The 20773-nt window shown below is 53.2% G+C and overlaps 1 protein-coding gene across 7 annotated transcripts in view; it reads left to right on the top strand.

Annotated features, from left to right (window-relative positions):
- Positions 1-15048, top strand: part of PTPRU (protein tyrosine phosphatase receptor type U) — a 57413-nt gene extending 42365 nt beyond the window's left edge. For all 7 annotated transcript variants that reach the window (XM_077189465.1, XM_077189464.1, XM_077189469.1 and 4 more), the window contains 9 exons: positions 117-271; positions 1569-1704; positions 1797-1946; positions 2051-2224; positions 4674-4814; positions 6248-6373; positions 8678-8835; positions 9940-10075; positions 12267-15048. In XM_077189465.1, coding sequence (XP_077045580.1) covers positions 117-271; positions 1569-1704; positions 1797-1946; positions 2051-2224; positions 4674-4814; positions 6248-6373; positions 8678-8835; positions 9940-10075; positions 12267-12329 — 1239 coding nt within the window. In that variant the 3' untranslated portion in view covers positions 12330-15048. The remainder of the gene's footprint in view (positions 1-116; positions 272-1568; positions 1705-1796; positions 1947-2050; positions 2225-4673; positions 4815-6247; positions 6374-8677; positions 8836-9939; positions 10076-12266) is intronic.
- Positions 15049-20773: the final 5725 nt, after the last annotated feature.

The following is a 20773-nucleotide window of genomic DNA, read 5'->3' as shown; positions in this document are numbered from 1 at the left end:
CCCAAGCATGTGACTGCTGTGTGGTCCATCTGCCTGGATGCTGAGCTGACAAAATCATGGATTCTTGAGAAAATCAAGTGTTTGAGTGACCTTGCCCTCTCACCCTTCCCTTGCAGCGGGGTTACTCGGCCCGGCACGAGGTGAAGCAGTTCCACTTCATGTCATGGCCCGAGCACGGTGTCCCCTACCACGCCACAGGGCTGCTGGCCTTCATCCGCAGGGTGAAAGCGTCCACGCCGCCCGACGCCGGCCCCGTCGTCATCCACTGCAGGTGGGGACAGGGCACGTGTGGCACGCGGGGGTGCAGGGGACCTTAAAGCTCATTCCCCCACCACGGACTGGGACACCTTCCACTAGCCCAGATTCCTCCAAGCCCTGTCCAGCCTGGCCTTGACGTCCCTCTGCGATGGCATCTGTGAAATGTCACCACTGGGCTGGTGGCAGCAGGGGCTGGTCCAGGGGGACAAGCAGGGAGCAGCACCGTTTTGGGGCTGCCCCAGCCTGTTACTGGTGACAGCTCTGTCCCAGTGGGCAAAGGTGAAACGGCAATGGCAGCTTGACCACTGCTGATGGTCAGGACGTGGGGATCTGGCTGAAGGGACAGGCAGGGGGGCAGCAAGGACAGCCCTGTTCCCAGGGTTACCCACAGGACTGTCCCTGCAGGTCTCAGCCACTGGGATGCCAGAGCTGGGAGGACACAAGTGACACATCTGAGCAGCTTTGGTGGCTCTCTATGCCCTGAGCAGGCATTCCCACGTGATGGGCTAATGGCTTTTCCTCCTCTGGGCAAACCAGGAGGAGCTGATGAGTGGGAGGGATTTTTTTATTTTTTATTTGATTTCTCCCTGTCAACTGCCTCATCAGCGTTCATTCACCAGCCAGTGTGATTAGTGCCCATAGCCTGTAATCACTGATAATCATGACAAGTGATTCATCAGCCCCAGAAATTAGTATTTCACTGGAAAAGACTCTGTAGGAAAGGAACAGGGGGGTGGCTCTGTTCCTGACACATCACTGGGGGGGGGTGTGTCAGGGCACAGTAGGTCTTTGACTGTGTCTCCAGCCATGCCAGGGCCTGGGATGTCACCACTGCTCTGGGTACTCTGCTGGGCTTAGCCTTACCCTGAGGGTCTCAACTGGTGCATCCAGAGCTGCTCATGCCAGGGGAGCCTCCCTGCTTCTTCCAGGGCTCAGACCTGAGCCCTCCTTGGTGCTTTTGGGCTGTGATCCCAGGGGACTGTTGGCACTTAGATGGTTTAGTTGTTGGTTTTGTTGCAAAAACCGTATGTTCTGCTGCCTTAAATTAAAAATGAGCTTTAGACTTGGGTGCCCACCTGACCTTCACGCACTCTTGGGGCTGCAGCAGGGGTGTTTGGGCAAGTTTAAGGCTAAACCAGGCTCTGGAGGTGTGTGAGGTCCTGGCAGCCCTGCAGGGTTGCTGGGTACAGGATCTGTGTGTTGAGCCCTCGCCCACAGAGGCCTTGCTCGGTGCCCAGCAGCCTTTTGGGCTGTGTGTGGATGCCAGCACAGACTGGGAATGTGTTTGCTGTTTCTCCCTCCATCCCCAGTGCTGGCACGGGGAGGACTGGCTGTTACATCGTGCTGGATGTGATGTTGGACATGGCTGAGTGTGAGGGTGTCGTGGACATCTACAACTGTGTGAAGACCCTCTGCTCACGGAGAATCAACATGATCCAGACAGAGGTGAGCGGCCCTCGGGGACAGCTGGGGACACCTGGGGCTGCTGTCACCAGCCGGCTCTGGAGGCTCAGCCCTGTCCCCTCTTCTCCCCAAAGGAGCAGTACATCTTCATCCATGATGCCATCCTGGAGGCCTGTCTGTGTGGGGAGACCAGCATCCCTGCCAGCGAGTTCAAGCCCACCTACAAGGAGATGGTGAGGATAGAGCCGCAGAGCAACTCCTCGCAGCTGCGGGAGGAGTTCCAGGTGAGCATCCCAAAGCCTCTGCAACTCCCCCTTGTCCTCACCCTCCCGGTGCCCAGCCCTGCTGGGACGAGGCAGGGCTTTGAGGAGGACCCGTGTACCCACAGACCCTGAACTCGGTGACGCCGCACCTGGATGTGGAGGAGTGCAGCATCGCGCTGCTGCCCCGCAACCGCGAGCGCAACCGCAGCATGGACGTGCTGCCGCCCGACCGATGCCTTCCCTTCCTCATCTCCGTGGATGGAGACAGCAACAACTACATCAACGCGGCCTTAACTGATGTGAGTGTTCCTGGGGAGGGAAGGGGCTGCTTCCTGTGGGCTCAGGCAACTTTTCATGGCAGAACTTCGTTTGGTTTGGATTTATGGCCTCATTTTGCACATGGGCAGGAAGGCTCATGGTAGGTGTGTGCAGGGAGGGAAGGGCTGGGATGGTGTAACGGGGTCCTGCACCCCTTCTTTTGTGTAGCAGCACCCTGCAAGAGCTTTTTTCTTGTTCTCATGAGCCAGGCACTGAGGGACTTCAGGATTTTGCAGTGACAGTGGAGCAGGGGAGGAAGAGGAACCTTTTGGGGGGGTTGGTGGCATTAAGCCCCCCATGTGCTGCCAGCCCCCGCCCCGTGATCCTCCTGCCCCTCCTGATGCAACCGAGGGGGCTCTGAACTGCTCCCAGAGCCACCATGCATCTTCCTGATGCAGTCAGAAAGGACCCCCTGGTGACAAAGCTATCTCCTAGCGGCTGATGATCACAGAGCAGAGCAGAGGATGCTGCAGGCTCCAAGCCCTCACTGAGGGATGGTCATTCATCAGCAGCCCCACTTCCCTTTCCTTGAAATGCTTTGCATGGGCAGCACAGAGCCCCCCACACCTCAGGCATCTTCCCCAGACCCTCCTGGTCACAGCTGAGCACTGGCTGAAAACATAAGCTGAGCCTTATGTTTTCCATGCTGTGGGTGATTTAGCTGCTGGATCTCTGTGCAGATCCCATCTCCCTGATTCCTGCTCCCACAGCAAAAGCAGTTTATAAAGCAGAGTGAGCTGCTGGTGGTGGGCAGTGGCTCTCATAGTGCTGCAGTGGGATGGGAGTTTTGTTTCCAGCTTGCTTGCTGTTTGCATATCCATTTTATCTTTATGCATCACTGAGCCTCCCTTAATCTCTGCTAAAGGGTCCGTGAATGAAATATTTTTTATAGACAGACAAAGCCCTTTGGATGAAATTCTTGCTGAAGGGATAAAACCTATTTCCCTCTTCGGGTAAAAAAAAAAACAAACCTCTCATTCTCTTTAAGTGCCAAAGTGGTTTGCTCAGTCAGTCTGTCCATCTGTCAGATCACCTTGGCCTGTGCCACCTGTCAGTGGTGCTGGTGCCAGTGGAGCCATGCCCTGCTCCACACCCTGCTGTCACTTACACCTGTGCCAAGAGGAGGATGCCAAGGCAAGCCTGGGCAACACATGGTGAAATCTCTTTCCCCCTGATGCTGTCATGCCCCTCCTTGAAGGTGGAAAACTCTTGCTGAGTGCTGGGATCTCACTGCTGCCCATGGACAGGGCCACGGGACTGGTTCAATAAGGTCATTTCTGTGAGCTCAGTCAGGAGGTCCCACAGCAGGCAGAGCACCCTCATGAGCAGAGAGCTGCGCTGATTCTGTGTCTGAAGAGGCTTGAGCCAAACCGTGTTAATTTAAGCGTGCCTGATGCAGTGTTGAGCTCAGCTGTCCCTTGGCAAACCAGCAACAGGATAACCAAGGGGATGTATCTTGTTCAAAGCACAAACCAGAGATACAGTAATTTCCTTTCCTCCCACTTCCTTCTTGCAATCTCTAGTATTGTTGCAGGGAGCCCCCAGCGCAGGAATAACGTGCATTGACTTTATGATTTCAGAAGGCTGAACAAATACTTTATTAAGCTATATTATACTATACTTCTACTATACTACAGTACTAAAAGAAAAACCCGTGACCCTTTCAGACATTCATGACACAGCTTTGACCTAATTAAATCTAAATCACGATCAATTCAATCAATCTAAAGCACCCATCACTAGTGTCCAATTAAGAAATCCCTCTTCAGTAAACAATCTCCATAACACCTTCCACATGTGCCAAACAACAGGTGCAACAAATAGAGATAAGAATTGTTTTTCTCTTTCTTTGAGCTTTCTTACTACTGCCTTCCCCAGGATTCTTCCTGGAAGAGTTTTCCTGCTGCTCTCTGTGAAGAGAGCTGTGGCCACACTCTGGGATCTTTTTTTGGGAGATTTTCTTCCTGCCTACCAAAAAAAAAAAAAAAAAATTGAGCCCAGGTCAGTGGTTGTCTCTGCTGCTCTCAGTGCCTGGTGGTGGGGTGCTGTGGGTGGGGGTGATGCTGTGGGTGATACTTCCAGTCAGGGCCAGGTGCACAGCTGGAGTCTGGGGTCTTCTGGGAGCCATGGCTACTGCTTGTTCTTTGCTCAAAGGTGGCATCTTTTCCCTAGTTATTTATGCAAAATACTCTTTCCTGTGAAAGCAAAATGTGTGTTTTTTCATCCTGATCAAGGGCAGGGATCACTTGGATGTCCCCATCACCAGGGCATGGAGGAACTGAGGCTGTGCTAGGGAGACCAGCTCTGCTCAAGCATGGAGAAGAGGGTTTTGGTCCCACTCATCTGTTGCACTAATTCTTTGGGGTGTGACAGCAGTGGCTCCAGTGTCACCACCGTGTCCTTACTGGTGCTTGTCTTTCCTCTCCACAGAGCTACACCAAGAGCGCTGCCTTCATTGTCACCCTGCACCCGCTGCAGAACACCACCACCGACTTCTGGCGGCTGGTGTACGACTATGGCTGCACCTCCATCGTCATGCTCAACCAGCTCAACCAGTCCAACTCCGCCTGGGTGAGTGCTGCTGCCCTGGGACTCACCATGGGTGGCTTTTGTCCTGCTCCATCCCCATTGCCCTGACAGTGCTGCAGCCCCTTGCCTTGCTCACTCAGAATTTCTCCTCTGTAAGGGGACACGGGCCTGTATGCAGCACTCAGGATTTGTCCCCTGTAAGCACAGGGCTGGCCAGTTGGAGCCAAAGAGGTGTTGAGCAGTAGCCCAGCCTGGGTGTTGGTGTTGGTGTTGCACTACCTTTGCGTTGGCATAGTGTTGGCATTGGTGTAGGGGTGGCTTTGAGTTGGTGTTGCATTGATGTTGACGTTGCTCCAACAGGTCCATGTTCCCCGAGCTGGAGGCAGTTCTGCAGGTGGGGTCTCACCTGAGCAGGGCAGAGGGACAGAATCCCTTCCCTTCCCTCTGCCATTTTTCCTCATTACTCAGGCCCTGCCTCTCTCTTGCTGTCTGTTCTTTAGGGGTGTCTGGGTTACAATATTTAGCTGGATCATAAATGTTTACCGGTATAAGACCAACAGGTAATAAATCAACCTTTCCAGCAGGCAGCTCTGAAAGGTGACTTTGAGGGTACAGCCCTCACTTGAACTACGCCTTGCCAAGGGAAGTTTTAATATCCAAATTATAGTTCTGAGTCTGGAAGGCTCAGAGATCTCAGAGATTTATAGCCCCTATTAATAACCAATTATTCCTGAGACACGTTTGCCGTGCAGTTGGGCCCAGGCCGTGACTGACCTGCATTGCTAAATGCCCTGTGAAAGTGTGGTGACAAACATCATATATTTTGTGTCGGTGCTGGTTTCCCAGCTGTCACACTGTGAAAACAATCTCACCCATGCTCCAGGGACTGAGCCATCCATCAGTGCCATGATGGACACAGGGAGGGGGAGTTGCTCCCCAGAGATGCAGGCTGGGATTGCTTTGGCTTGGTGGGATGTCCTGGCCATGGGATGAGGAGCACTGACATCCCACGTTGCTGTCACTGTTGATGGCAGAGTGGCTCCTAAAACCAGGAGGGCTGGAGAGCCAGCTGGGAGCAGCCCAGCCCTGCTCTGTTGTTGTGCAGGCTCAGGTCGGCGCTGGAATTGGGGCACAGCCCATCCTGCATCCTCCTGGAACAGCAGTGTCCATTCCAGGCAGTGTCCTATTGTATCCATGCAGTGTGAGGGGGCTGTGTGGGTGCTGGGGGTGGACCTGACCTTTCATCTCTGATCCCTCAATAAGCTGGGAGATCCTCCAGCCATTGGTGTTCTGAGTGAGAAATGGCATTGTGGTCCAGCACTCCACCCTGGGGCCACCATCCCACCCTGGGGCCACCCCGTGCCAGCAGCCCCAGGGTCCACCACCAGCCGCTCCCTTCACGGGCATCTCCTGCTTCCCTTGCCTGTGTCCCAGCCCACGTTTCCAGGCACAATGAGCTGTGCTTCTCTCCACAGCCCTGCCTGCAGTACTGGCCCGAGCCAGGGCTGCAGCACTACGGCCCCATGGAGGTGGAATACATCTCGGGAGTGGCGGATGAGGACATCGTGTCCCGGCTCTTCCGAGTGCAGAACATCACACGGGTGAGCTGCTTTATATGAATTACAGAATCTCAGGATGCTTTGGGTTGGAAGGGAACTTGAAAACCATGTTGTTCCTACCATGGGCAGGGACACCTTCCCCTATCCCAGGTTGCTCCAAGCCCCATCCAGTCTGGCCTTGGACACTTCCAGGGATCCAGAGGCAGCCACAGCTTCTCTGGGCAACCTGTGCCAAGGCTTGGCAACTCTTTTGATGGATAAATTTTCCCCTAATAGCCTATCTAAACTTCCCATGATGCAGCTTGAGGCTGTCTTCTCCTTTTTAATCACTTGTTACCTTGGGGAAGAGGCTGACCCCACCTGGCTTCCACATTTCAGGGAGTTGTTGAGAGCAGTGGGATCTTTCCTGACTGCTGGGGTCTCCAGCCTAACTCTCCTTCTGCAGAGGAGACAGCCCCAGCTCTCCTCCTGCCAGAAAGGAACTTGTCAAATTGCCATTGCTCCATCCAACCTTTCTGAAGTTCACAGTTCCTTGAAAGGTGTTAGAAAACTGCTGGAAGACCTCCTGCCTGAAGCTCCATCTCTGCCCTGCCACACATGTAGCACAGGATGGACACTCCCCATGTGGGCACAGCAGCTCCCCTGGTATCAGCAGAGCCCTTTCCCTGCAGGATGAGAAGATCCACACGGATTTTTACCCTTTGTCAGTGTTGCATGGCTGGTTAAGCTTGTCTTGAAAGAAGAGAAATGCAGGGCAGCAGGGAAAAGATGCAGAGCTGTACACAGAAAGAAGCAGCTGATTTACCTATAAATGCCAGCTGGGAGAAGATGGCATCCCTGATGTCTTTAAACTCCTAATGGTTGCCAAGAGGCTGAGGCCAATGCCCCAGTGAAGGTCACTGGGCAGATGGGAATTAGGGAGCTTGGAAGGGAATGTGTGGCTTGGCTGACGGCCCAGCTGGGAAGGTGCTTCGGCAGGGTGGCCGGGGCCAGAGGAGATAAATCCTGATTAACTGAACTCTTAACACAAAAAGAGGGTTTTGGTTCACGCTCCCCGAGAGAGCATCTGGCATTTCCTGGGTGTCAGCACAAAATCCTACACCAAATATGCTCAGCTCTCAGGTGGTAGGATATACTCCGGGCTAAATTAAAATGCAGTGTGATGGAAATCTCTGGATTGACGAGGAGATTCCTCCAGGGAGCAGATTGCTGGAGCAGGGCTGAGAAATGCATGGAGCCACTTTGTGCTAAGCCTTGCTGGAATAGAGATGGGCACTGGGGGTGGCACAACTGCTCCAGAGCTTTCACCTCACTTCAAAGCAGATCCCAAAACTTTCCTTCCCAGGCTGTCAAAGGAGTTTTCTTCTGTTTCAGCTCCATTTATTTGTTTCCTCTTCCTCCTCTGCTTTCCTGGCTTCCAGCTGAAAGCAAAAACTGGATCCTAGGCTGGTCAGGCCATCACAGGCACATCACCAGCTCACATCAGAGCTCCCAGAAAGGTTCAGGAAAGCTCCCAAAAAGGTTTAGAAAAGCCCCTTTTTGAAATGTGCAGGTTAGAGTGGGCACCAAATTCCCCCAACTCTCAGTCCCCAGGAATACCAACTCCCCTCAGGAACACCTGGTCCTGCTGCGTGGAGAAGGTCTGGTGCTCATCCCACTCAGCAGGCACCTGAAACTGCGTGGATGGAGCCCTCCAGAGCTGAGTGTCCCCCATCTGTGCCTGACCCCCCCTTTCTCCTCCACGTGCTCCCCACACATGAGCTGTGAGCCCCAGGTTGTGTTTGGGGGGGTGACCGTGGTCTCATCCCATCCCATACTCGGGATGCTCCGAGTGCTCCTGAGCAGGAGTCCCACATCTGCCCAGTTAGAGCCTGCTGAGCTCCGTGGATGTAATCCTCCTCCTGGATCCAGCTAACCAGATTAGCTTTCCAAACTAACCAGATTACCAGGTATTAAGCTCCCGCCTCCGTGGCAGCCTCTCAGCAGCCTCCTGGTTTACAGCGAGCACAACAGAACCACATCCCATGGATCTTGGGCATGCAAAGAGGAAGGTGTGATGGAGAAGCCTTGGGGGAGGCTCAGGGGCCTGGGAGCAGGGTTTGGGAGATACAGAGAGAGCCCAAGATGATGTGAGGTCGAATAAACCATGACAATGGAGTTCTCCTGGGTGGGATGGGTGGTAGAATGAGTGTGAGCTGGAGGTCAGGGCTGAACAGTCTGTGTTAAAGCAGCAGGAAAGGGTTTTCCTGTCTACCTCTACTGTCCACGTGTGGCAAACCCCTCCTTCCCTCTGTCAGATCTCCAGGGTAGCCCATGGGTTCCAGCTGACGAGTTTTACTTTTCCAGTTGCAGGAAGGGCACCTGATGGTCCGGCATTTCCAGTACCTGCGCTGGTCAGCCTATCGAGACACCCCGGACTCCAAAAAGTCCTTCCTGCACCTCCTGGCCCAGGTGGAGAGGTGGCAGAAGGAAAGTGGTGATGGCAGGACTGTGGTGCACTGCTTGTGAGTGTCAGCTGGGGAGGAGCAGGCTCTGCCCAGGGAGAGATGCCTCCAGATTCCATGTCCACAGCACTGCCTGGAGATCCTCACAAAGCCCTCACTGGGGTGACTTTGTCCCCAGATGGGGCTACGTCTGCCACAACGTGTGTTTTGGGTCACCTCCTCCATGAGATGGATGCTCAGCAGGGGTGACACCAACCTGCCCTTTGTGCTGGTCCCCCACCCTTGGCAGAGGTCCCAGCCCTGTCCCCACATCCCGTGTGTGTAACAGGCTCTGAAGGGACGTGGCAGGAGCTGTGCCACTCCCACCACTTGCTGCTCATTGTTGTGGGGGGGGGGACAGGGAATCATGGAGTAATTTGGCCGGGAAGGGACCTTAAAGCTCATCTTGTTCCAGTGGGAGGGACACTGCAGGTTGCTCCAAGCCCTGTCCACCCCTGTCCTCCCAGTGGGATTGGTTCATGAACACCGTGTGTGTTCTCCTCAGATGGGACCCAGCACCTTCACAGATGGGGAAAGACAGCAGTGAAGCCTTTAATCAAAAACTAATTACAGCCGTGTCCATCTTCATTAGCTGAAGGATAATTTGAGAACATGCTTTATAAAGCTCTGGCATCGTGTTCTCTCTTCCTCTCCCATGTTCCCATTGCTGTCAGGCTTCAGGCGTGGTGGTGTGGGAACAGGGGTTCAGCGCAGGATTTGGGGAGGTTCCCAGTGCCCTGTGTGGATTGTGGGGCAGTTCCTCCAGACAGCAGCACCACCGTGTCACCAGCCCAGGGTCACCCTGTGCAGGGCAGGAGGGACACGACAGCTTCCCCAAGGTCACAAGGAGCTGATCCATGGCAGGGCTGGGACCTGAGCCCGAATGTCCAAGATCCAACCTTGGTAATCCAAAAGGGTGTTTTCATGCTCTTGTGTGGGTTGGAGGGCAGGATCATTGTCCTGCCACCCCATGGGGCAGGTTCAGGTCCCCTGCTACAGGTACAAGCCCCTGCTCTGGGACATCCCTGGGATGCAGGGTCGGATAGAGAAAGGGAGACTTGGAGGAAGCAGGAAGGTGCTCTGATGCCACCTTCTCACCCCTGACACGTGTGTTTGTCCCACCAGGAACGGAGGTGGCCGGAGTGGCACCTTCTGTGCCTCCACCATGATCCTGGAGATGATCAAGTGTCACAACATGGCAGATGTTTTCTTTGCTGCCAAGACCCTCCGCAACTACAAACCAAATATGGTGGAGACCTTGGTAAGCACCAGACCCTCCCTGTCCACCCTGGCTTCTGGTCTTGGCACAGAGGAGAGGTGCTGGGGATGCTCACCTCCCAAAATGCTGCCTTTTCCACCCCAAATCCTGATCAGCATCGTGGGCATCCTCACGCCAGCACTGTGCTGGGGTGGGCTGGGAAGTGAGGCAGCTCCTCAAAGCAGCCTTGGGCTCGTCTTCATCCTGCTGTGCCAGCACAGCCTTGGAGTCAGTGCTGGGATTGTTGGAAATCCTCCCCAGGAGCTGTAAGGCAGAGTCACATTAACCCATGGGATGTAACTGGTTCTTTGGAAGGTTTGTGGCATTGGGAGTAGCGCTGGTGTGGAGTGAGATAAATTCCTGTCAGAAATATGAAAGGGAATGAGCAGCACTTGGAGTGAAATTAATGGGTGCACAAGCTGCTGGGAGCAGCAATGGAGTGATGTGTCCTGAGGAGGAGGCTGGAGCTGGCAGCAGGTCAGGGCAAAAAGCCCCTGCCCTAATTCAGGCCCCTGATGATGGAACAGGGGAGGGACACACTTGTCTGTCCCCGTGGTGAAGGGATCCAGGTGCCTCATGATGTTTTAAAAGCAAGTCAGCTGGAAATGTTTACCCTGTTTAGATTATAAAATCCCTAAGTTGCAAAATGAAATGGTTTTGAGGAGGGGATGTGATTTGCATTAGGAATTAAAAGCAGAGGAGAAGGAGAGGGAGGGGAGAGGGGAGCAAGGGGAGGGATGCAGATAATGGAAAGATGATGTGACAAGCATGAAGCCACCAGACCCATTGGGCTAAATTGCAAGGGTATTAAAAAAAGGTAACATTTCCCATCAGGATACAAGCCTCCTCCTGCCTCAAATGAACCTGAACTGGCTATTCTGGGAATCTCAATCTCCCAGAGTCACCGGGAGGCCGGATCCATGCCTGGTGTAAGGAGCTCAGCCCAGCAGAGAGCACTTGCTGCTGCCTGCACCCCTTCCCCCTGTGTTTGCCCCGGGGGTTATTTTTATATGATGATAAATGGAAACAATCCCTTTCCTTAATCCAAAAAGCATTATGTGCTTTTAATCTGGGCTGCTGCAGCCTCCTCACTTTGAAGCCTGCTCCCACCTGGGATCCTGTGGCCGCCCACCCATGTGGGATAACAGGATTTTCGTGCCATTGCTCAGGTTCCAATCCCCATCCTGCGGCCAGGATCTGGGGACAGGAGCTCTGCCCTCTCCCTCCCTGCTCTCACACTCAGAGCGCTCCCACCTGATGTCCCAGTGCCTGCAGCAGCACCAAAATCCTGATTTGTTTGGGGTTTTGCTCTCCTGGGATGGGCACTATCATGGTCAGAGCTCTCCTGAGGATTTTGTGCTGTCAGTTGTATGACAGTGGGAGAGCACAGGAACAGATCATGGACAGGAGACAGGGATGGATGAGCCTGCCCTCACAAGCCCCAGTTCAGGGATTTTTGTTACAAAACCAGGAGTCAGCCACTCTGGGTTTTCCCTTTGTGCAGCTGACGGGGAGTGAAGGGTGGGAGGATGCTGACACCATCCCTGGATGTCTCATGAAAAGATGGGAGAGGGAGCCTGGTCTTGCTGGACAAGAGAATTTATGATAAAGGAATGTCCTGGCAGAAAGGGTAGGGTATGTCCATCCACTCCAACCATGGATATTTGCCTGGGTGCTCTCCCCTTTTCCAGCCTCTGCTGAACTCAGAAACAAAAACTCCTTGATTTCCTACCTAAGGCTTTGTTGTGGACACCTCTGACCCCAGACTCCATTGTTCCCACGTCTCTTCCATCATTTGACTGACACGTGTCAGTCACTGAGGTGATTAAGTTGCTGAGCCCCCAGTGCTGGTGGTACCTGGGGTGGTGAATAAAGGTATTTTCACAGTAAGGGGATGTTGCAGTCCTGGTTCCTCCCTTGGGGCAGGTGACGGTGCTGTGTGTCCCCAAAATGCTGGATTTCAGTGTGTGTGGAGCTATTGGATCTGGGGCGCCATGCCCCTGCCCCAGCTGTGGGTGTTGTTTGCCAAGAGTGGAGTTTTTCCTGGCTGCGGCTTCAGCAGAATTGTCAGGGGGCCCCAGGAGGCTGGCAGGTGTTTCCTGAGGGCTGTTGACATGTGTTTCTCCTTCCTCCTCACAACTTTGGGAAACAATTCCCTCCGGATCGTAACACCCTCTCTTCTCTCTCTGAACAGGAGCAGTACCATTTCTGCTACGACATAGCACTGGAATACCTGGAGTCCCTGGAGACCAGATAGCAACTGGCCCACGAGAGGGGCACAAGGGCTTGTGCAGAGCCGTGCCAGCCGCACTTCCCAGCTGGGCACTGTGTCCCTGCTCGGGGTGGGCAGGGAAACAGCAAAGGACCCACCAGGAAACTTGGGATCCAGGAAACAAAAGGACATGGAGATGTGTTGGCCACTCTCCATCTTCATCCTCTGCTCTCCATCTTCCCTCCCTGCCCTGGGCATGTCCCAGTGGGTGGATCCCACAGCTCAGCCGGTTCCTTGGAGTCACAGCCTGGGGTTGGTGCTGCTGGGTCTCTGCAGCTGCTAGAGAGGAGGCCAGGGAGGGGAGGAAGAGGAGGCCACGAGGAGCTGAGGCTGTTTCCCATCAGAGAAGGATGGACACTGGGAGATGTTGCTCTTTTGTGTGTGGTATTGAAGCTGCTCCTCGAGGACCCCAGAGGCTGCTGGGGGTTTTCCCTTGATGGGGCTCCCTCTGAGCCAGAGCAAAGGACCCCCAGGAGCTCCTGAGTTTCTGCCCCTTGGACCATGAGTTTGATCCTCTTTTAGTTCTGTGAGTCCTGACCCTTTGTGTATCCAGCCCTGGACAGACAGGGATGAGGGATGGGGGGGGGGCACTGGCCATGCAATGTCCCTCTGCAGGGACTGACCTGGACCCTCCTGGTGCTTTTGCAAAGTGTTGGAGGGGATCGTTCCCCAGCATCTCCACACCTTCCCCTCCATCTGTAGCAGTGAATTCTTCCTGATGTCCCACTGGCCCATGGGTCTGTTTTTAACCCTGCCTTTGTGCATCATTGCATTTGAAGCAAAATCCTCAAAATTCGGGTCCATCCCAAATACATCCTGGATGCCACCCCTGGGCAGTTGCTGGGCCTGGTGGGGCAGGAGGATGGATTTTGGGGTGGTGTTGGCTTGGGCTGAGCTGTGCCAAAGCCGTGGCTGTGTGTTGGGGCTGGACAGGGGAAGGTCCCCACACTCCTGTGCCACTGGGGCTGGTGGTGTTTAGCTCCATCCTGCTGCAGGTGGGTGTGAAATAGCACTTCCATCTGATGTTGTGGTAATTCTGGGGATTCTACTCTCAGCCTGGTTGTAATAAAATAAATGGCCTTGGGAAGGTGCATCCAGAGGGATCCAGGTCTGGGAACTGAGGGGAGGTTGGTTCTGTCCTGAGGGCCAGGCAGAACCCTTCACCATCACTTTGAGGGGGGATCAAGCAGAGCAGGTGAGAAGCTGTTCTCCAGATGCTGGAGGTTTCATGTGGGCAGACCTGTCCTTCATCCATCTGCCCCCTTCACCCCCATCTGTGTTCCCCTCATCCTCCTGCCATGCCTCCCCAGGGCAGGGGCAGCTTCCCTGCCCTGCCTGCCTGGGGCTGCCAAGCATTGCCCAGGGAATTCTCTCCAGGGAATCATGAAGGCTGCACAGCTGAAATGGCCGGAGGAGCAAACCCAGGCGATGTTTCCATCCACCTTCCAAGGGGGAAAGAGCAGGAAGAGGCATCCCTGCCCTCTCTGCCCTTGGACAATGTGCCACTGCTGTGGTGATGGGGATTTCAGCACCATCCCAGACCCTTGGTTCTGCCACCTCCTCCCTGAGGAATTCACAGTCTGACAATAACTTATTCCAAGGGCTATATGACATCATTCCTTCTTTCTTTCCATCCCTGCTGTCTCATCTGCAGTGTGCCCATTCTGTCTTGTCACCAAAAGGTCTTTTTTACCCCCAAATGGTCCAGTAAAACCAGTACCTGACTACACCAATATTCACACTGGGATAAATCTGTGTCCTTTTCCCAGTCCCCATCTCTCCATAGACCTGCCTGTGCTGTCCTAGGGAAGGTGCTGCATGCTGGGTGCAGAAATGGTTTGGTTTTTTATGAAAATGGCTGAGCTGAGCCTCCAAAATCCCTGGGAATGGGATGGGATGCTCTGGGGGCTGCCCAGCCCTGGAGCTGGAGGGATGCTGCTGCCTGGGCCACCCACATCCTGCCTGTGGTCCAGAGGGAGGGAGCATCCCACAGGGCTCTGCAGGTGAAGTATTGCCAGAAAGAGGAAAAGGAGGAGGGTTGAAACCCCAATTAGTCCTTCAGAGACATCAGAGACTGGAGGAGTTGTATATATGTTTTAAAATCAAGAGTTTTTCCTTTTTATTTTATTTTGATACCTCCTTGCTGGGTGTCTCTGGGTTTTTAGGGCATCTCTGGTGAAGGGCAGATTTTGAAATCCAAGTGCTATAAAACCCAGCCCATCTCCAACTCCTACTGACATGCTCCTCTGACATGAGGCAAGGACATCTTGTACATAGAAATCTATATATAGAAATCTATATATAAAAATATAAATACTGTTCTTAAGATGGATAATGTTTATTGGTATTACAGATTGGAGTGGTGCTTTTTTTTTTTAATAAAAACAAAACAAAAAAAAAAGGAAAAAATTAAAACCCAAGAAAAACACCAAATTGGAACGGTTTTGTGTATATGCAGTCAAAGTGATCCTAAAAGCTGGCAGCATCCCAGAGCTGGTGCCAAAAGGATTTGGGACCATGAGGCATGGTCCCACCATGGATGAGGTTGGAGCATTGGGACCGAGGGAGGGACGTTCTGATGTGGATTGTACCACACACATCCAGCTGTTGTTAATGTTTTTTTTTATTATTTTGTTATTATATTATTTTTGGCTTTCTTTCCTTTTAAGAAAATTAGTTGCATAAATAAATGTTCCAAATTTGTGATGGCCTCTGGAGTTCTTTCCTGGCTCTGAGCTGGGAGCTGTGATGTGGGGAGCCCTGAGGTGCAGAAAAAGCCTCTCTCTCAGCCCTATCTTTTAAAGGGTATTTTTGGGAATAGATTTGCAGGGCCAGGTTCCTACACAGCCCCCATGGCACAGAGGAGATGGGGTTGCCTTGTGCTTGCAGAGCTTTGCTGTTGGTGCCCTCCTGGAGATCTCAGACTGGGCAGGGGTCACCAGCCACCCTGGCTGCCCACAGCTCCTGCTGGAAGAGGTGGTGTGGAGGAAAAAGAGCATCAGAGCATTTCCCAGCTGGAAAATGAAATCCTGTTGTAAGAAGAGCCTTCAGGAAAAGTTCCTGCATTGTCTTCAGTGATTTATTTATTACGAAGCAGCCTTCAGTTAAATGTGTTGTGATATGAAACACTTCCAGTAACACTTGAGTCTTAATTTAATGGAGACCAAGGAAAAAAATCTAATTGACTTGTCAGGATTGTTTTTCATCTTTAATTAAGGCTCGTGAAGGAAGCAGTAATTACACTTTACTGATAAATAATAAAAATGGGGATCATGCAAATTAAAACCAAGTCCTGCCCTTGGGAAGGGCTCTGGGTGTGTGGGTCCAGCCCTGGCAGGGTGTCCGTGGGGCTCAGCTCTGTGTCCCCAGGGCTGTCCTGGAGGGCAGGGTGGGCTCAGATTGGTCTGAAGAGAGAGACAGCAGCTGCTCCCAGCAGGAACCGAGAATTGTGGCTGGTTAAGGTAAAAATGGGAGCAGTTCTGTGGGGACAAGGGTGGTGGCCACTGGGTTTGGTGGTTCTCTGTGGCCCCAGGAGCTCAGGGGTGTGGGTGGCATCAGTGTCCTTCCTTACTTCGTTCCTGCATCTTTTGGAAGAGGCATGGACAGCCCAGAGAGCCAACAGGGCCCCAGAGCCAGGACAGGAGCAGAAGTTCAGGTGCTCATCCTGTGGTGATGTCCTGTGGAGATGTCCTTCTGTCCCACCTCAGATTCATCAGTGTCCTGGTGAGTGACTTGTTGGGGGTAGCTTGGGATGGGATGGGATGGGATGGGATGGGATGGAATGGAATGGAATGGAATGGAATGGAATGGGATGGGATGGGACCCCTGTCCCTGTTTTGTAGAGCCAGGAGAGCTTGGCATGGGCATGGCTTGAGGCACTTGGGTCCTGCTGCTGCTCTGCCAGGCCTGGATGGATCAGAGCCACTCAAAGGGAGCACTTTGCACGTCAATAACCAATCCAAATACGTGTCCAGTGCCCAGCTCTTGGCTCTTGGCAATTGCTTACCAGCTCAATGCCTCCTTTGTGCTGTTATCTGCAGCACACATGCCTAGTAGAGCTGGTAATAATTTCCCTAAGCCAATGTCATGGTATTGTTGGAGGTGACCTGGATATTCTCATTCCATCCACTGGCTCTTTCCCTAATCCTGGCTGACAGACAGCACTGGAAGTGTTGGGGAGTTCAGCTCCTGCCCAGGGGGTGTCCAGCCGTTGCTACAGAGGTGGCAGGTGGGGAGCCCTGTCCCATCCCTCTCCACCTGCCCAGAGGGGCTGCTGTTCCCAGAGGATGCTCAGCTTTGTCCTGACTGCCCCCACCATGGCCATCCTGCCCCTGGAGAGCCCCAGAACCTCTGCAGGACACAGGGAGTGCTGTCAGGAGGGTGCCCAGACCTCACCCAGCCAGGCCCGAGGCTGTCAGAGGAATGGTGGGCAGGGATTCCTCTTCCTCTCTTCCTTCAGGAGAAGCCAGACCCTTCTCAGGTTGGGGGTCCTGCCTGGAGCCCCCATCCCTGTCCCTCCAAGCAGCTCATGGCACTTCAGCCCTCTCAAGTCTGGGCTTGTTCCTTTTGCTGTGGCATTTTGGAATCTGCCTTGAGCCAAGGGGCAGGCCAGAGGCAGGGCTGAGGGAGGCTGTGTTAAACCTCCTGATTAACCTGGCAGATTAATTCATTAACATGAAACCAAATTCAATCAATTCCAGTTGCCCATTTATCACCTGGGATGTCCCTGCAAGGCCAAGAGCTGCTGTGGCTTGGGCTGGGCTCATCCTCACCCATGCTCTGATCCCTGTCCTGCAGAGCCCTGTGGGGCTGCCCACACCTGCCTGGATGGAACGGGACAAACCCAGCCCAGCTGGGCCTGGGGCTGGAACGGGACAAACCCAGCCCAGCTGGGCCTGGGGCTGGAACGGGACAAACCCAGCCCAGCTGGGCCTGGGGCTGGGCCATGGCCCGTCCCTCCTTGCTGGGTTTGTTTTTGGGGCACAGGCATGGGCAGGGCTGGCTGAGGGGGATGACCCTGTTCCCATGGGCAGCCCAGGGCTCTTCATCCACAGTGGGCACAGGGAGCGGAGGCTGCAGAGCCCCATGCAGGGATGTGCCCATCTCCTCAAGCCGTGGCACTGCGCTCCCCAGAGACTTCCCACCTCTCCAATGCTCCAAGTCCTGTAGGAGAATTTGTTTAAGCAGCTTTAACTGGGCTGTAATCTCTATGCTGCTCATGTCAACTCTAAATGTTCCATCCAAAGGCTCAATGGGAAGAATTTGTATTTTTAAATAAATATTTCCTCACGGTGTGCAAAATATCTAATCATGTATTTATCCTTAAGTACTTCCAAAAGTCAACATAATTATTCCAGTCCCATTAAGTTTAATTTGCAGTAAATTATGCATTTAGCTTTAAGTTGAGGTTGTTGGTTAGAGTCAAGATAAAGCTCCTGCTATTTATAAAGCAGTATTTCAGCATGGATACAAAACACAAATGCTTGGACAAGAAAATCCTGCTCTGGAAGTTTGGGGAGAATTTCAAATAAGGAGGTTAACAAAAATATCTGTAGAGTGTCTAATCACAGATGTGTGAGCACACTCAGTCAACTAAAATGAACTCCAAAACAGCTCCTGGAGGGCTGGGCTGCCAAAACAATTTTCCTCCAGCTAAAAACTTTAATTTTTTTTTTCCAGGACATGGTTTGGAAAAACAAATTAATCATTTAACTTTGTGTGTCATGTCTTTGAGGTTCACAGGACAGGGAAGGTGTTCCTGCTGGAAGAGGTGGAACAGTTTTAACCTGTGATTTTCCTGTGGTTGTAGGTGTCTCTGCAGATTAACAGCAGCAGGGAATTATCTCCCCCTTTCTGAGCTGCCTGGGGTCCATAGGGGATCTCTGATGGACACGATGGGAGCTCAGTCAGCCCTTCCACGTCAATGGCTCTGCACCCAGGTCTCCATGTGCCAGACCCTCTGCATTTCAGGGTGAATGGCCAAGTGATAATTTTTTTACAGTCCCAGGAGGTGAAGAAAGTGATGGGAGGACTTTCAATCCCAGAGAAACTGTGTTGGTGGAGCCAGTGGACTGAGAAATGCCTCCTGGAGTTTCTTGGCATCTCTGACCCGCTGGTGGGCTGGGGATGTTCCTTCAGGTAAGGCAAGAGTGGAGTTTGCCAGTGGTTCCTTGTGCACATTCTGGAGAAGATCTCTCAGTGCTGCACCTCTCCCTTCCTAAACCCAGCCTGACTTTACCTGAGCTGCAGTGCTTGGGCTGCTCCCCTGCGTGTGGCATCCTTGGGAAGGGCTGAGAGCAGCCCCTGTGCTGGGCAGAGCATCTCCCTGCACTCCTGCCACCCTGGGGCTGATGATGCTGCGTCCCCCTGCCCTGCCCTGCCCTGCCCTGCCCTGCCCTGCTGGGCTCTGGCAGAGCTCCTGGGCAAGGGTAGTGCAGTGCCAGAGGCAGGGCTCGCTCAGGGCACTCTTACTGCTGCTGCTGCTGCCCATGCAGAGGGCTCAGCTGGGTGCTGGAGCTGCCAGAACTCTACAGAGGAGGCAGAGAGCTGGCTCTGGACGTGGCTGCCTGTCCCCCTGGTCACAGTGGCCGCACTGGTGCCAGGTCAGAGCCTCTGTCCCCTGATGGCCCAGCACAGAAACAGCACAGGAACAGCTCGGGTGCTGCTTGTTGGTCCAGCTCTCACCATTCCAGAAGGGATCGTGTTTCAAACAGCACAAAAAGGGAGTTTGGAGCAGCTCATCTCTCCCTGCTCCGTGGGACACTTGATGAGGTTTCAACAGGGATTGGCTGACTCTGCATCTCCAGGATTTCTGTTTTTACAAAATCAGATTGATTAGAAATGTCTGGCTGGGAACTAGGTCCCATAGCCTGATTTTTTTCCTCAGGATTTACACCAAGAAGTGTCTAGGTCATTGCAGGGAGGCTGGATGGCTTTAGGAAGGGCTGGGATGGGGAAGGCTGTCCCTGAGGATGTGCTGGTGGCTCTGTAGACCCCAGGGAATTCACTGGTTCTGGCAATAGAGGCTGTTGGGGTGGGATTCAGCAAGTTTTTTGCTCCTGGGAAGGATTAGAAAGTGTAAGAGCTTTTCCTATGTAGGCCTGGACTGACATCCTGCTGTACATCCACCCCAGCTTCTCTGGATCTCCCTTCTACCTCCCCTGCAGCTCACTCTGTGGAGGTGGAAGAGCACCAGGGGGTCAGGCAGGAGCCTCCTCTGAAACAGGGACAGAAGCACTGAAATGTAGAAAGTTTTCCAGAATCATTTCACAGCAAATTTCACACCTTGATTTGGTTTGGGTTTGGTTTGTACTTTTTTTTTTCCTTATTTTAATTTTTTTTTTAATTTTAACTTTTTTTAAAGGAGGACATATTTTACCCTGTCAGAATTTTTTCCTGTCTTGCCACTAGAGACCAAACCCTTCTGGGCATCTCTCCAAGCACCCTTCCTGAGCCAGCCCCTGGGTCCTGTCTCTACAGCTGTCATGGGGATCTCCCACCCAAGCTCCAGAGATGCTGCCTGAGCACAGTAATCCATGTGCTGCCCCTGTCAGAGCAAATGGGGACTCTGGGAATGTGCTCATGCAGGAGAGCAGGGCCATGGCCCCTTCCAGGGATGTGGTTTAGTGGTGGATTTGGCAGTGCCAGGTTCATGGTTGGACTTGATGATCTTAGAATCCTTAATCATGGAATGGTTTGGGTTGGAAGGACCTTAAAGCACCCAGTGCCACCCCTGCCATGGCAGGGACACCTCCTACTGTGCCAGGTGCTCCCAACCCCAATGTCCAGCCTGGCCTTGGGCACTGCCAGGGATCCAGGGTGGGATGGGTCCCACAGCTGCTCTGGGCACCCTGTTCCCCCTTTTCTTACAGGTCTTTTCCATCCTGAATGACTCTGTGGTTCCATGGCTGTGATTCCCAGCTCCCCAGGGCTGTTTGCAGGCACAGCCCAGCCCCAGCCCCTGCCCCAAGGTGCTGCAGGGAAACGGGGCCAGGAGGAGGCTGGGGAGGCCGAGAGGAAATGTTGCATCCAAGGCCATGAAACATCCAGGAGTTCCACAGTGAGGGGTTGCAGGGGATCTCCAGACCGGGGCAATGCCAAGGTATGAACTTCCCATCAAATCATGCTCCCCATTTTGCTTTCTCTTTCCTGGGAGCTCTCAGAGGCCATTAAAGGAAGCAGGAGATGTTTGCAAGGTTAAGAGACTCGGTGTCTCAACTCACCAGAAGGTCTGCAGTAATTTACAGCTGCAGGCAGCCAGTGCTCTTCATGGGGGGAAGGGAAATGCAATTTAAGAGAACACAAATAAATAAGAATCCGCAGCAGCCAACACTCTCTGATTTAATCCCAGCCCACGACAAAGATTTATTCTGTTATCTGACAGTTTGATCACTCCAGGAATCCCATAGGTCAACCCATATCTACTGTTA

Source organism: Agelaius phoeniceus, chromosome 22, assembly GCF_051311805.1.
Source record: "Agelaius phoeniceus isolate bAgePho1 chromosome 22, bAgePho1.hap1, whole genome shotgun sequence".
In the NCBI taxonomy this organism is placed as follows: domain Eukaryota; kingdom Metazoa; phylum Chordata; class Aves; order Passeriformes; family Icteridae; genus Agelaius; species Agelaius phoeniceus.
The sequence above is the reverse complement of the archived record's forward strand: the minus strand, read 5'-3'. Positions and strand labels throughout refer to the sequence as shown.